Raw genomic sequence first — 16,830 nt, forward strand, 5'->3', positions numbered from 1 at the left:
ATGTATCAGTGTTTGTGTGTTTCTGCTGGACTGTGCTTCTTCTACTGCACACTTGGGTCCAGTTCACAGCATTGCCAACCCCATGCCTTCAAAATCACAAGTCAGGTCCTAAAAGTCACGAGATTGGCTTAAAAATCTGGACATTTATCAAAATAATAAACATCGTTTTATTTGCCTTCTGGCTTCTGAGCCTTTAGGGTTCTCTCACTTCACGTTTTCAAGCTTTTCTCTGCAATCAGGAGGGTTAGAAACTTATTTAAAAAAACCCAAAGGAATGAAGGTTCTTGTGCAATCTCCTAATCCCAGCAGCTGGGATTTTAAGAATAACACCAAATGCCGCTATGCTCACAATAAACACGTAAGAGTAAGTAACATGGAGTTCTGGATTTTAAACATGCAGGCACGTGCACCACAGTCATGTGGGCTTGTTCTGAGCTGAAGTTCCATTTCACCCTAATCAAGAACTTTGAGGCTAGGCCTGGCTTTTGAACCCCCCACCCATACAAAACTCCAGGGTGTTCAGATTCAAGGTTCTGGCTCAGGCCCGTCTTGAGCTTTCACCTAATTTTTGTCCCTTGCAGCACTTCCACATTTTGTCCCCACTGCAGTTCAAGTTCTGTTTATCTTGCAGTGTAGGTGAGAATCCCCCTCCATTTGGATACAGTCTGGCCCCACTTTGGCTGGCATGAGTGGACCTGCTCATAGGCCTCCTTGACTCTATGGGCACTTGAGAGATACTCGCAAAGGAAACCCACTTTGACATTTTCTTCCTGGAACCCATGTGCACCAAAGAATTCCTTTTGGCCAGGAGCAGATTTTAAATAGCCTCTCGACTCCTGTTCCACTTGGCTAGCTTTTGGTGTGCTACTGTCAATGAGGCTGGTGTCGGGTGCTCTGCAGAGCCAACCGTTTTTTAACTTGAGTGGTCCAGGTGATTGCTAGCACGCTCCAGTACTTCTGCTGGGGAGGGATCCCTGGGCTAAGCCAGCTTGTGTTTGAAGGAGTCTCTCCCCATCCTCCTCCTCATAATGTCTGCTTGCACAGGTAACTCTTGACACCATTCTGAATTTGGCGTCTTTGCTGGAGTCTTTGTTTCGGGAGAAGCAGTCTTGCATTTCACACCCCCTGCATGCGCACACCAGGCCACTTCACTGCTGACCCATCGCCGAGACTGATCAAGATACACAACTTCCACCCTAGCAGTTATACAAGTGCCCCTTCTGCTTTGCATTCCAGATACTCCCAGGATTAAGGTCAGGACTAGAAGTCCTGAAGCAGCAAAGCATGGCTGGCTATTAATTCCCTGAGCAGACCTGGGACACTGTTCAGTACCAGAGGCTGTATTCACATTGGATGGTACACGGTGCAGGGTAGAGCAATGCAAGCACTGCCTTCGACACCCGGTTTTCTGTAAAAGGCTGGGCTGTGGGGATCGGGCAGGCTTCCACCGGCATGCTGGGGACCTGTCGGGTCTGTGCTGTACGTGGGAGCATCTGGGAGGAACTGCAGCAGAGCTGTCCAGAATCCCTCCAGGGAAGCATATGCTGGAGCATTGGCCCCACCACGCTTTGAGGGGATGCACTGTGCTCTTGGCTCCACATCCAGCCAGTTTGGGGAAACTGGGGGGGGGGGGGGGGGATGGCCTTGCCTTGCCTTGCCTCCTGCCTTCTACACCCTTTCAGGCAGCTAGTGCCCATGACGGCGTGAGCTGAGAGCACAGACTGTTTTCCCCAGGGAGATTCAGGCCAGCCTCAGTGCAGAAGACAAGAGCAGGGGAGTGAGTCTCTTACACCCCACACAGGCGCACTGCAGCATGATCCCGGGGAGTAGCCAGGCAAGCAGCAATCGGCACTTTAGAAATTCCTCATCGCGGGCGGCACTTATCCTGGGATGAGGCTCCGTCAGTTACTGAACAACAGTCTGTAGCCCTGGATTTGTACCTGCACAGTCTGTTCCTACCCGCCGTATGGCCTTGACAGTTCACGTTACCCAGTCTGCCAAATCCCCGCTTGCAGGCTGCTGGGAGGATGGAAAATCTGCTTATTTTCCGGGGGAGAGGAAAGCTGTGATGTTCCGTGTTTTCCTGGCCGGGTCCCCGGGTGCACGCGCCTTCAGCGCCAGGCAATAAAAGGGGACGAAGGGCTACAGTAGGTCTGAGGTGGCAGCGTTCAGGCCTACATCTGGATTAGGCTTAGGTAGGGGTCGTGGTTCAGACTGTGAAGTCTTGTGACCAGCCGGGGTGATATTTTGGAGCCAAACGGTGGAATCTCACTGTTCAGAAATTGCAGCCGTTTTAGCTCAAACCGAATTCGGAAGATAGGTTCTCCCACTTTTAGAGCCAAGCCAGAGACCCAGAGAGCCCAACCTCAGCCCCTAACACTTGAAGGGGTGTGAATGTGAAATTCCAGTTCTGGCTCCCCTCGAGTTTTTAATGCTCTGAGCTGAATTCTCTCAGTCACGCGGTGCTTCGTTCGGTGGAGGCAGTGGTGAATGTTTGTGTGCATTAGAAATTATCCCATTGGCTCCATACAACCTGCAACTAGTATTTTTAAGCCCAAGGACTGGCTTTGGTTCTCCGTCCTGGGAATCAGTGATTCTAAAAAACAATCCGCATACCAGGGTGACAGTGGGGCCTACAGTGCTTATGCCATCCTTGGCTGTATAAACAGGAGAGTATTGAATAGGAGCAGAGAGGTTATTTTACCTCTATAGCTGGCACTGGTTTGACTGCTGCTGGAATCCTGTGTCCAGTGCTGGTGCCCACAATTCAAGAAGGATGGTGATAAATTGAGAGGGGTCAGAGAAGAGCCACAAGAATGATTAAAGGATCAGAAAACCTGCCTTTATAGCGATGATGCAGGGAGCTCAATCTACTCAGTTTATCAAAGAGACGGCCCTGGCATGACTTGATAAAAGGCTGTAAGTACCTACCTGGGGAGCAGAAATTTGATAATAGGGGGCTCTTCAATCTAGCAGAAATTTGATAATAGGGGGCTCTTCAATCTAGCAGACCCAGGTAAAGCAAGATCCAGTGGCTGGAAATTGAAGCTAGCCAGACTTAGACTAGAAATAAGGTGCAAATGTTTTACAGCCAGGGTAATTAATCACTGGAACAATTTGCAACTTGCTATGGTGGATTCTCCATCACTGGATATTTTTCCTAAAAGATCTGCTCTTGCTCAACCACTGCTGTTGGACTTGAAGCCAGCATTAATTCCAGGATGTCCTATGGCCTGTGTTATACAGGAGGTCAGACTGGATGATCACAACGATCCCGTCTGGTGCTAAAATCTATTCATCTCTTTAGCACCACAGGGCGGTACCTGGAGTATTATGTAGGGCCATGTCGTCAATACCAGTGCCAATGACAATAGCAGACCTGGACCCAGATGCCTTAGATCTGGATAAGAGCTTCATATCTCAGGTCCATGTCCAAACACTAGAGAAGTCAAGGTGCTATTTATTAGCAGTAGGTGGAAGGGACAGGATTGGTGGTCAGGGGCCAGATTTTCGAATGGATGGATACACACGTACACGGGCCCATTTGAAAATCTGGCCCAAATGAGAATGAAATATTTTAAAACTAATTTCATATTAAAGTCTTCCAAAGAGCAAGGCTGTCTTGGCTGACAAGTGCTAGGGGAAAGGATTGCTAATCGAATCCAATGCTTTAGTTTGTAATATGGGATGCAGCTGTTCTGCCCTGGCTGTGTTTCCATGGCAGGGATTCCCTGGCGCTTTATTAATTGGTTACAAGACTGTCGGGGGAAAAGACAGCCTTTCACAGGAATTCGTGCACCTGCATTTGTTATGTGTCTAACGTTGAAATGATTTAAAGGAAAAAGTTGATTATTTGTATATTAGCAAACGCCAGCCAGTGATTCCTGAATTAACCCGAGCAGGTCGTCAGACACTTGTAACGTCTCCCTTTCACAAATCCTCCTGGCTGGGACAGGTTTCGTGCCAGGGCCCAATCCTGCTTCCATTGAAGCCAATGGCAAAATTCCTATTGACCTCAATGGCTGCAGGATCAGGGCCTTGCTTTAGAGCCAGATTCAACAATTTATCCCCGGCCAGCAAAGCTCTCAGTCTGTGCTTAGCGAAGCTGGAGCGGGATGGACGTAAGCACGTGTTGAAAGGCTCTGCTGACCTGGGGCCGGAGTGCCAGCAGCCGAGCAGCAGCAAAGCAGCTTTTGCCTGGAAATTCCTGCTGCTGATCAGACGTGGGTAGACCCGCCAGCAAAGCAGCCTGGCTCCGAGATCCATTGTCACATCTGCACAGGTCATTTGAGCCTTCAAGAAAACCAACTTCCAGGCCATTATGGACACAACTGGGCTCTACTTCCGCTCTCTTTTCTAAGCTTGTTTGCGACGTTCCCAGCATACCCTCACCTGCATTCCTGACTCTGTAGAAACGTCCAGCTCAGGTGCCAGGGACGGTGTGTGATCACGGGTGATGTAGAGCCTGTTTGTGGGCCCTTTGCCCACATTCGTGAGCAGTTACTCACACGCAGAGTCCCAGTAAGTGAGTGGAAATACTCATGTGAGTACCTGGCCCGGGTGAGTAAGGGCATCACAGTGCGGCCCCTGAATGATGCTTGCTGCACAAGCTGCTTTCTTATCAGTTCCTGGTTAATGTAGCAGAGCTGTAACACGTCCGGGGGGCTAGGGGGGGAACGACGACTCTCGTACTGGATGTCGCGTTCGTTTCATGTCAGTGTTCGGAATGTCAGCGTTGCTTCATCTATTCTGAACTAAATCATTCTCCTAAAACTGAAACCGACTCTTCATCTAGGCCGAGGGAGTCAAAGCAGAGCCCTTTGAAAACCACTCAGCTTTGGAAATAGCCGAACAGCTGACACTGCTGGATCACCTGGTCTTCAAGAAGATCCCATATGAGTAAGTACCCACTGTTCTCTGGCCAGCTGGCGTTCGTCATCTGCTTTCGCTCCTCTCCAGCTGCTGATTACCAAGTTTAGATATAAAGCATGACACCGGCAGGATTCGCCTTCAGCGTCGCACAGCCTTGTGCAGACTCCAGGGCTGTAGCTATGCAGAAATGCCCCTCGCTCAGGGCTACGTTGTGACATCACTGCGCAGGAACTGGGACCCGGGGTCACGGGGCTCCCTGGCAATCCAGGAGGACAGTGATTCACCTTCAGTCCATCACTTCCCTGTCCTCAGCCTGCTGGCCGGCATGGTCGGGGGCAGGTGGGGAACACCCCAGCTCGAATTCTTCTTTTCCACCGGAGCAGAAGGGGGAGGTGCCTGCGATATGGGTGAACGCACTCCCCAGCTGGCATCCCCAAGGCAAGTGCCTGTCGTGCCCTAAGCCAGTTTCCCTAGATCCAGCCCTGCCTCAGCCACGTCCTGGACAGAGGGTAGCCATGATAGCAGCCTTCAGCTACCTGAAAGGGGGTTCCAGGGAGGATGGAGCCAGGCTGTTCTCAGTGGTGGCATGTGACAGAAGAAGGAGCAACGGTCTCAAGTTGCAGTTGGGGAGGTCTAGGTTGGATAATAGGAAAAACTATTTCCCTAGGAGGGTGGTGAAGCACTGGAATGGGTTACCTAGGGAGGTGGCGGAATCTCTATCCACAGAGGTTTTTAAGCTGCGGCTTGACAAAGCCCTGGCTGGGGTAATTTGTTGGGGTTGGTCCTGCTTTGAGCAGGGGTTGGACTAGATACCTCCTGAGGTCCCTTCCAACCCTAATTGTCTATGATTCTATGGAGCTAGTGCCACTCCCCCCATTTACTTGTATGTGCTAATAAGACATGGCATATGATCCGGCCCCTCCCAGTCACTGGTGTCAAGAATAGATGCTTCATGGTGAGAACTCATTCCCCAGGGCATTTCTCACGCAGCACAGGTTACACGGAGGAGTCAGTGCTCCCAGGGAGATGACATAGAATTGATCCTGGGTTTTATAATTTGCAGAGAGTTTTTTGGACAAGGCTGGATGAAGGTTGAGAAGAATGAAAGGACTCCTTACATTATGAAGAACACTAAACACTTCAATGATGTAAGTACAGTGCCGTCAGGGATATCGTGGTGCGGCTGGCATAGGAGGAGTCAAGGCAGTGGCACTTGTGTGCTGCGTACCGTATGTCTGGGATTTACTGACCCCATTTCCATGGTGATCTCTTTTAAACATTGTTTTTTGGAAACGGAGATTGATTTCACAGTCCAAGGCCAGGCTGCATGGAATCCGAGGACGATGTACTGATCCATTTCACTTAGAATGGGCAGAACAACCCCTGACCCAATACGCCCACATTCTAGGGGGCGAGGAGGTGAAATCTGAATTCAAACTTCCTCATGGTTCAGGTTGTTCAAATTTGGCCCATTGTAGAGGGAGATTTGAGCTGAAAACTTGGACCAGGGTTTGGGTTTTAGACCCATCTCAATATAAAATATGTAGGAACCATGTTATTAACCAAAGAAAAGTGAAATCACAGGGAAAATACAAACTGAAAAGCATGGGCCAACATTTTTAGATTTGGACACTTGAAGTTAGGCCCCTAGAGTGAAATCCTGACTCCCTTGAAATCCATTGCAAAATGCCCTATTACTTCAGGGGGCCAGGACTTCACTCTTAAATCTGTCTTTCAATTACTAAATCCATGGCTTGCTTTCAAAGTGCTACGTGCCCTTAGCTCAGCCCTCTGAAAATCACGCCACTGATCTAAGGGCCTGTGTTTGAAAATGTTGGTCAGCGTATTCTCCGTATCCATCATAAAGAGCCTGAGCTACCTCTCTGTAACGCCTGTATGTTTGTTTGTGGGCCAGTTGCAGTCCAGTCAAACGTTGATGCAGGCCCAGATTCAGCAAAGCACTTGAGCACGTGCTTAAGTCCCATTGACTTCAGAATTAAAGTTAAGCATGTGGTTAGGTGCTTTGCTGATGCAGGGCCTATATAAACATTTTTTTGAGTGGACTGCAACTGGTCCATATATATACTGCTGGTTACCGTCTCTGTGCTTTCCAGTACGTAAATTATCATCATGAATGAGATGTCAGAGTGGTGGGAGTCAGAACATGTGTTGCATCAATAAAGCAGTTGTGTGCTTAGCATCTTCTGCTACGACGGTGCGTGCCGCGGAATCAGCCGTGTTCCTTCCTGTGGCTCTCACTGGTGAGTGAGAAGGCCAATAAAAGAGTGTCAAGATGAAAGGCCTGCAACGAATTAGTACAAGTCTTATATCAAACGTGTTCCTAACCCGTGGGATTATAACTGTTCTCTCCCTGCAGATCAGTAACTTGATAGCTTCCGAAATCCTGCAAAATGAGGATGTCAATGCTAGGGTGAGCGCCATTGAGAAGTGGGTGGCCGTGGCAGACATCTGCAGGTGTCTGCACAACTACAACGCAGTCCTGGAGATCACCTCGTCCCTGAACCGCAGTGCTATCTTCCGGCTCAAGAAAACGTGGCTCAAAGTTTCTAAGCAGGTACCAGAGCTATAGTTATTGTTATTTGTGATGCGTCTCGCCAGAGCACCTAAGGAACCCATCATGGGCCACGACCCATTGTGCTAGGTGCTGTATAAACACAGAACAAAAGGACAGTCTTTGCCCCATGGAGCAGTGCTGAATTGATGGTGATGGTGTGTGATGAAATGGTGTAAGAAGCCACTTATAAAGTGTGGACATCTCAGTTTGAATGACCTAAAATAAACACAAAATAAAAACCCCAGTATGAAAATAGATTCACATTCTTCTTCGAGTGCCGGTCCCCATGTGAATTCCAGACATGGGTGCGCATGGGCGCCAGAGCCAGAACGGTTCGTAATAGTGACCGTCAACCTGCATGTGTGTCGTGCGTCGGCCACGTGGTGCGTCCAAGGTCTGGTGAGACTGCGCGGGTCAACGCCCCTCCAGTTCCCTTTCACCACCGCATAGCCAGAGTAGGAACCTCTTCCTTCTCGTTCATACTGCGTCGCTTTTCCAGTATTGTTGTGCATAGTTTTTCACAGTTTCTCAGCATAGTAGTTAGTGGTTAGGAATCAAGTAGTAGTTGCTACTTCATCCCATGCAGGGCATCACACCCATTCCAGGGGACTATGCCCTGGAAAGCTGGCTTTAGAAGCTGTGCTTCGTGTTCACACTCCTTCTCCGTGAGCGACGAGCACCAGCATTGCCTCTATTGTCTGGGTGAAGCCCATGTCGTCGCCCACTGCTCCAGCTGCTGCTGTTTTCCACCACAGACTCACGAGGCTCAAGAGCTTCAGCACCGAAAACACCTCACGGGGGAGGCAATGCACCCATATGTGCATTTGACTTTGCCACCGGCAGATCCACCGGAGTATTCGGCCTCACCGCCCATGGGTGCGTCTGCAGCTCCTTCCAGAGTGGCACCATCACCCCGGCGCCACCGGCAGTCCCGGTGGCACCGATGAAGCTCCACCATGCTCATAAGAAGCACACGCATGGGCACAGGGGCAGCTCCCCGAGAGGGGCTGCCTTTAAACACGGCATTGCCTCCCCGAACCACGCCAGGTCAAGTGAGACATCGCACAACGATGTGGCTGCTCCTCCGCCAAAGAAGTCTCGGACGGAGCACAAGACGAAACATCATCGAGACGAACCAGCCACCACCTCCACCCCTGGCTGCATCCACACCCACGGGACTGTCTGGCATCTGACACCCAGTGCCATGCACGCCTGGCTGCTTGTCTCCTCTGATGCCTATGGCCGAACTGCTCTTGCCAGTTCCCCATCACATCCCGGATCGCCACGACTGCTTGGCCACCATCCTGCTCCGCCTACTCTTTGCACCATCAGTCCAGCAGGCCAGGACATTGGCGCAGAGTTGCTCTGCTCTGTCTCCGATTGTTCCAATGGCACCGCTGTTCCTAGGCCAACCCTCTGACTGCGACTGGTCCTTGGAGCAGGAGCCTGCCTTTTCACCAGCACACTGTTATAGTCCGGAGCCATGATGCCGGTGCTATGCTCTAGCATGTGGACCTCCAACTGACATCATTCCAGTACCCTCGAGGACCACCAGTACCAGCAGATCCTGTGCCTGGCCATACTGGCATCCTTGAGACCCCTACTATGGCCATGAGGCACCGCCGCCACCTCATCATCAACCTTCTCCAGTCTATACAGCTCCTCCCTCCCTTTATGGAGAACCCCAGGACACCACACCTCTGGCACCAGAACCACTGGAGCCACCAGTCCCAAAGGGAGATTCTTCCTCCCCAGGTGAGGCACTCATCCTGCCTTCTCTTTCACCTCTGGACAACCATGGTCAATACCTGGACCTACTCGGCCACATGGTAAGGGCCCTTAACCTCCTGGCTGAAGATGTGAAGGACCCCCAGGACAAGTTCCTGGACATTCTCCAACGGGCGGGACCCTTGCGTACCGCTCTTCCCATATGTAGTGCGCTTCTTCAACCGGCTTGGGCTGTCTGGCATGCCCCTGTGTCGTGTGCGCCTACACCTTAGCGAGCAGAACGGCCTTATTTTGTCCCTGCTACAGATACAGACTTTCTGTTTATGCACCCACCACCAAAATCTTTGGTGGTTCAAGCATCAGCAGAGCATGTTCATCAACAGCACTGCAAGACCAACCCTCCAGATCGAGCAGCCAAGAAACTCGACCTCACTGAACGTAAAAGTCTGTATCTCGGCAGGGCTGCGGCTCCGCACTCCCAGTTACCAGCCTATACTGGCAAAATGTGACTTCCTGTTGAACACAAAACTGGCAGGATTTCAAGCCTCTCTCCTGGAGGACAGGCAGGCCGAGTTTAAGTCTTTGATTGAGGAGGGCAAATTGGTTGCCAAGGTAGCCCTCCAAACCACAATGGACGCAGCAGATACTGCATTCCACTCCATGGCCATGCGGGTAGTGCTGTGCAAAGACTCCTGGGAACAGACTGGGTTTCCCGAAGGAGGTCCAGACCACTCTTGAGGACCTCCCATTTGGTAACCACAAACCTTTTAGCAACAAGACTGACAAGAGTCTTCATTCGCTCAAAGACTCTAGTGCCGCACTGCGGTCCTTGGGCCTTTACACTCCAGCCCCAATTCGCCACCAGCACCGGTCCTCTTTCCTCCCCTGTTATCCTCCCCATCCTGTCTACAAGCCTCACCCTCCATGCCAACAAAACCAGACCCACCACCGTCAACGTTCTCAATGGCCTTGATGCCCTGCCACGACCCGCTCCGCCGCCTCTTTTTTCCCGCAGCGTCTTTCCAAATGTCCATTTCGACTCCTCCCTTGAGACCTGTGATCCTGCATCCCCTTCTCCTGCTGTTCCTCAGGTCACCTTCGGGGGCCGTTTTACTCGATTTGCCTGCAATTAGAGCAAGATTACCACCAGTCGCTGGGTGTTGGCCATCATACACTGGGGGTACCTCGTAGAGTTCCTCTCCTTCCCTCCTCGTCTTCCTCCCCACAAGGGTCCTTGGGATCCATCCCAACGCAATCTCCTCTGAGAGAAAGCGCACACCCTCCTCCGGAAGTGCGCAATAGAACTCACCCCATGCCACAATTGTGGCCGTGGATTCTATTCCCCCTATTTCCTCGTACCGAAGGAAGTGGGGTGGCCTTTGCCCCATTTTAGACCTCCAGGCTCTGAACTGCTTCATCCGCAAGTTCCGATTCCACATGAATCCCAGATTATCCCCTGCCTTCCCCCTGGAACCTGGTTCGCGACTCTTGATATGAAGAATGCACACTTCCATGTGGGCATACATCCCTCCCATCATAAATTGCTTCACTTCCCAGTGGGATACTATCAGTTCCAAATTCTTCCGTTCGGAATAGCTGCTCCTCCCCGTGTCTTCACGAAGGTCTTTGCGGTCGTGGCAGCCTACATAAGACGCCTCGGCCATTCATTGTTCCCGTATCTGGACAACTGGTTCCCGAGGACGTCTCCTGATCATCATCTGCACCTCGAGAGACTTCCTCGCTGGCCTGGGGATCTGCATCAACAAAGACAAGTGGACCCTCGTATCTACCTGTGAGCTCACTTTCATAGGGGCTTGACTAGACTCCTTTGCAAGACGAGCCTTTCTACCGGCAAATCGCTTCGCCGCCCTCACTTCCATGATCACACAACTCCACTGTCGTCCCCGCACACGTCTCCACCACTGCCTCTCCCTCCTTGGCCATATAATGGCCTGCACCTCTGTCACCCCATATGCACACCTACACATGCGATGTCTCCAACTGTGGCTTTGCACCATCTACGATACACAAGTAGATCAGCTCAACAAACAGGTCCTCCTCCCCCCCTTGGTCTTGACTTCCCTCTCATGGTGGTGGAACCCAGCCAAGGTCATGGCCAGCACCTGCTTCAGTCCTCCTATGCCCTGCACCACCCTCACCACAGACGTTTTGCTCATGGGCTGGGGCGCTCATCTGGAGGGCCACACAGCCCAGAGCCTATGATCTCCCAGAGAGGCCAGGATGCACATCAACATCCTAGAACTACGAGCTGTCTGCCTCGCTTGCCAGGCATTCCTACCCCTCATCTGCTCCTGTCGTGCAACTCCTCTCCGACAACATGACGGCCATTGTCTATATAAACAAACAGGGCGTAGCCCAATCTCTGGCCCTGTGCGTGGAAGCCATTCACCTTTGGAACTGGTGCCTCAAGCATGGAATCACACTCCACGCGGTCCATCTTCTAGGCACCGACAACACCCTTGCGGATACTCTGTCGTTCCTTCCACAGTAACCACGAGTGGGAGCTCCATGACCCCACTCTCTGCTCCATCTTCCACCAGTCAGGCACACCACGCTGGGACCTCTTGTGACTCCCACCAACCACAAGTTTCCACTCTTCTGTACCAGGGACACTCTTGGGCAAGGCTCTCAAGGCGATGCGCTTCTTCTCCCTTGGTCACCTGGACTTCAACATCCCTTCCCACTCATCCCGCTCCTCCCACAGATCCTCCGCAAGATACGGTGGGACTGGGAGGCCTCATTCTCATTGCTCCTCTTTGGCCTCACCAATACTGGTTCACCGACCACCTTCACCTCTCCGCTTACCCTCCAATCCGCCTTCCCTCTCTCCTGAATCTCCTCACACAGGCACACGGTTGGCTCTGACACCCCAACCCAGAACCGCTTCATCTCATGGCCTGGTATTTGGATGAGCCTCGCGCGTAGACAACATGTGACGTCCTTTACATAGCAGACAACCATCCACCAGAGCATGCTACCAGGCTAAGTGAAGACACTTTACTGTGTGGGCATCCCACCACCACTGCCCTCTGGACCCAGTCTCCATCCCCAACAGCCTTGACTACTTTCTCCACCTTCGACTCTTGGGCCTTGCCCACTCCTCCATCCTGGTTCATCTGGCGGTGCTCAGTGCCTTCCTCCCACCGATTGATGGCTTCTCTGCCTTAAACCATCCAACCACGGCCCGTTTCCTCCATCATCTCCTCAACACCTTCCCATCGGTCTGGAAACCATCCCTCGTGGAACCTCAAACTCGTCTTCTTGACCCTCACCAGGCTGCCCTCCCAACCCCTGGCCACTTGCTTTCTCACCTCCCTCTCCATGAAGGTGATCTTTTGGCAGCAATCATCTCTACTTCATGGGTTAGCAAACTGGCGGCAATGATGCCGACCTGCCCTTTATGGTCTTCCGCAAAGACAAGGTCTCCTTACGACTCCCTCCGAAATTCCTCCCTAAGGTGGACTCTCCGTTCCATCTCAACCAATCCATTCACCTCCCGACCTTCTACCCTAACCTGCATGCCTCCCTCAGGAAGCGTACGCTATATTCCCGCGATGTCCGCCACACGCTGGCCTTTTATTTACAACGCACCCAGGCTTTCCGAACCTCGCCCAGACTTTTTCTTGTGATTGCAGAACCTTGCTGAGGCCACGCTCTTTCCTCTCAGCGCCTCTCCAAGTGGATCTCTGGCTGAGTCAAGGAGTGTTACTCCCTTTCTCGAGTCTTTCTGCCACCTGGCATCACAGCCCCCGCTCCACGCGGGCACAAGCCACCACATCCGCCCTCCTCATGGACGTTTCATGGCAGGACATTTGTCAAGCCCTCGCTCCCACTTCCACGCTGACTACTGCTCGCTACGCAATGCATGTTTGGAGTCCACATAGGGACCAGCACTTGAAGAAGAAATGGAGGTTACTTCCTTTAACTGGAGGCTCTTCAAGATGTGTGGGCCCTATCTGGATTCCAGTCCCACCCCTCATCCCCTCTACTATGGGCTCGGTGCCTGTCAGTCTGAGGGACCTGGAGGGACGTCGACCTGCACAGTCTCATAAGACCTTGGACGCACCACATGGCCGACGAACACGATGAACACTACTGCAAACAGTTCTGGCTCTGGCGCATGGCGTATATGTGCACCCACCTATGGAATCCAGATAGGGACGACACATCTCGAAGAACCTCCCGTTACAGTGAGTAACCTCCATTTTTTATATTTCGGAGAATTGCAAACAGCCTCACTTCTACCTTATCATCACGTGACACTTTCATCCTGGAGCTTGCTTACACAGCAAGAGTTTTCTTCTAAGGAAAGAACGGACTGGCATTTGGGTTGGGCTTTAGAACCAGTAATATCACTCGTGGACTTGGAAAACTACCTCGGTGGGTTAGTGTGTTTGGAACAGAGGGAGAGTTCTCAGGTGCACAGTCTGGTACCTAAGCCATAGCTGAGCTTCCCAGAGGAGAGGGGCTGATGGAATGATTCAGGCCTAACTCCAGTTCTAAAGCAGAATCATTTTCCTGCCGACCAATAAAGCCATATTAAAAAGAATGGAAGCAAACTAGTTGTTGAATATCTTTACTGTACTTTGGAACAAATTCTGCCTTGTTCAGTTCCTCTGGATTTCAGCAGCAGGAGCTGAATTTGTACCTGTGAAGGTGAATCAGAGAGAGATCCAGTCAGCAGGATGCAGCCTGTGCTGTCTGGAAGCTCACAGAACACATTAATGCTATAGACATGATGCCGTCAGGACCGGTCTCCGAGTATAGCACTCCTCCTGGAGCCTGTGGCTATCTAGTTATCACACAATAAAATAGCAGCAGCAGCCAGCATAGCAGAAATGGAACCTCTGCTCTCTGACTGCGGCAGTGGCTTTCTAGCTGGCATCTCCCCCACGTTACCAGTGTCTGGAGTGTAGACGGACATGTTGCTGTATCTACTCTGTCGACATGACTCTTGAGATTTACTGAGGACGATACATTGATGCTTGTTGCAACATGAAGGCGCTATGAGCATTGCTGGGTACGTTCTCCGTGGCAGGCAGGGTCCGTGTTTCCAGTAGAGATGCCTGGAAATCTGTCTGTCCTGACTGTCGATTCCACAAGTGTAAGTTTGTCATGTCAGCTGACACTCTACAGGCGAGAAGACGTTGGCGGTCCTGGTAAAACTGGTGGTCCTAGCGGATGAGTCAAGCAGAAAGCAGGGTTTACTTATGGGATCTTTCTGACTCATCAAAGGTGGAAAATCAACTTTACTGAGCTCCGCCAGCTTTACTGAGCAGACCGTCAGGATGGGGTTTTTATTTTGCCAGTCTGACTGTATACCTTTGTTCTACTCCTCGGTTTGCTGCCCTCTAATAAGTCGAACAGAAACTTCCTGGCTCTCACATGACTGCTTACAGACAAAAATGACTCAGCACTTTCTTCTTACATGTAACACTGGCGCTTGGGGCGTGATTCTCACATGACAAGGCAAGTCTGCGGCCCGTTCTGGTGCTGTGTGTTGTGTGCACTCAGGAGTTGCTCCATCGCTCCCCAGCACTGGAGGACGTTTGAGTGAATCGGGGATGTTTGACTAGCATTTCAGTGGCCATGGAGCCACGACAGGCCCTTGCCCAGCCAGTGGGGGTGGTGGCGGTACGCATGCCCCTGTTACTCCAGGGCCAGGTTCTTCTGCCCCTCCGGTGGGGAGCGCCCTGTTCCACAGGTAGCGTGAACAAGAGCATCAGACTCCGGCTCACAGCAGCTGGGTGGCGGTTTTAGATCTGATGAAGTCAGGTGCCTCTTTCTGGCCTATTCCCTGCCAGCACTGACGCCCCCGGCAGGCAGCGGAGACCCTTCACCAGGTGAAGGCACGTCGCTCGAACGGAGAGGGTACAGCACTTTGGTGAGAGGGCTCGTTTCCGTGCAAATGGCCACTGGAGGGAGAGCACGGCCAGGCTTCTCTTGGGCTGGCTTTGCATGAACCCGAAAAGCAATGGCCACGCTCCAGAGGAGAGGCCAAGTGACGAGCTCCGCAAACCCAGGGCTGCCTGGCGGATGCTGGATTGACTCTTAGGATGCATCTACACTGGAGCCAGCTTCCGAGCCGGTGTAGACGTACCCACCCCAGCTCTGCTCGAGTTAGCACCTCCAAGTAGCAGTGAGCAAGGGCAGCCTGGGCAGCGGCTGGGGCTCACCATCCGAGTATCTACACGGAGTCCAGGGGACAGGCACGCAGGGGGCTAGCCCGGCAGCATGGCTGGCTTTAGGCACTAGCTCGCGCAGAGCAAGCGCAGGTACATCTCTGTGAGCTGGGAATTACAGCTCCCGTCTCCAGGGTAGACATACCCTTCAACTGCTCACTGAGCGGCCCCAATCCTCATCCCTGCACACAGCTCCAGCACATGCACGAGGGCCCAAGGAGCCAGGGCTCGTCTCCCAAGCTGTGCAGGCCCACCTCACCCCTCGGAGAACCTAAAGACCCCATGTGGACTCCTCAAGCCCTGCTCCGCCTGCACAGTGGGTACCTTGCACTCAGGGCCTCCATGTCCCCAGTGGTGGGGAGGGCAGCCGGAGATGTGCATAGGGCTGCAAACAAGTGTTAGGGTGTTGCAAGCACCCTGCGTTTCCCATGCAGCTTAATGGGCTGGTGGGAGGGGTTCCTGTCTCGCTGGGAGGGCAGCCTTGGGATGGAAAGGGGGACCCCGGTCAGGAAAGAGGCCAAGAACCAGCCCCCTTGGGCATTGCAGTGCAGATCCTGTTGGCCCCTTCCCAGCACAGGCACACTTTGTTAGCCGTTTTGTGCAGGGAAGCTCTGCTTCAGTGCAGAGTGCCAGCTGTAGGATCCTTTCGTTTCTTTGCATGGTGACTCGGGAACGACACCCCTGCTTCGCACAGGACTCCAGCTGGGAGTCCAGGTAGACAAGGCAGCACTACAGTCAGCTCCATTTGCTCTGTTGATGTTTCCCGCCTCCCGCTTCCACCGCTCTGCGGAAGGTGAAGACACTGAGCAGGCTGAGGGGCAGGATTTGGGGAGACCTTTCGGGGGGTCTGAACATCTCCAATGAGGTGCCAATCCCTTGATTGCCAGAGGTTTCAGAATCGCTCACACCTCTGCCTCATGGGAAGGGTGTAGCTTTCCCCAGGGCCTCTTTCTAACGCTCTGAATTCCTTGCAGACGAAAGCCCTGATTGATAAGCTCCAAAGGCTGGTGTCATCGGAGGGCAGGTTTAAGAATCTCAGAGAAGCTCTGAAAAAGTAAGTGACCCACGACTGTCGTTGTGTGATTGCTGGAAAGCCTGCTCCAGAAGAGCCCCTTTCAGACAGCCAGACACTCAGCTTGCCCGGATTTGTTATAGTGCATATGTCCTCCCGCAACTCCCCAGGGACCCTTCCTCACACAGGGTAGCTAAGTGAGGGCTGCCAGTCTCCGCAGAGTGGGACTTCGATGTCCAAATATCCATTATGCCGATGCATGCGTTCCTGTTTCCCACACCCAGCCCTAGGGTGAGAAAAACAGCCCCAAGAAATACGCTGAGGACAGGATCTTCACTGATCAGCCACGTACAACAGCCTTAATCAAAGCACCTCTGAAGGGGGTGCGCTAACGTCAGGGACAGGAAGCATTATGTTCATAGATTCATAGTTTAAAGCCT

The 16,830-nt window shown here is 52.2% G+C and overlaps 1 protein-coding gene across 3 annotated transcripts in view; it reads left to right on the forward strand.

Moving 5' to 3' along the window:
• Positions 1 to 16,830, forward strand: part of RASGRF1 (Ras protein specific guanine nucleotide releasing factor 1) — a 98,817-nt gene that overhangs the window by 67,815 nt on the left and 14,172 nt on the right. For all 3 annotated transcript variants that reach the window (XM_067555431.1, XM_067555432.1, XM_067555433.1), the window contains 4 exons: positions 4,796 to 4,899; positions 5,936 to 6,020; positions 7,250 to 7,447; positions 16,353 to 16,432. In XM_067555431.1, coding sequence (XP_067411532.1) covers positions 4,796 to 4,899; positions 5,936 to 6,020; positions 7,250 to 7,447; positions 16,353 to 16,432 — 467 coding nt within the window. The remainder of the gene's footprint in view (positions 1 to 4,795; positions 4,900 to 5,935; positions 6,021 to 7,249; positions 7,448 to 16,352; positions 16,433 to 16,830) is intronic.

Source organism: Emydura macquarii, unplaced genomic scaffold (genome assembly GCF_026122565.2).
Source record: "Emydura macquarii macquarii isolate MOO-44397 ecotype Brisbane River unplaced genomic scaffold, CSIRO-AGI_Emac_v2 contig_1644, whole genome shotgun sequence".
In the NCBI taxonomy this organism is placed as follows: Eukaryota; Metazoa; Chordata; order Testudines; family Chelidae; genus Emydura; species Emydura macquarii.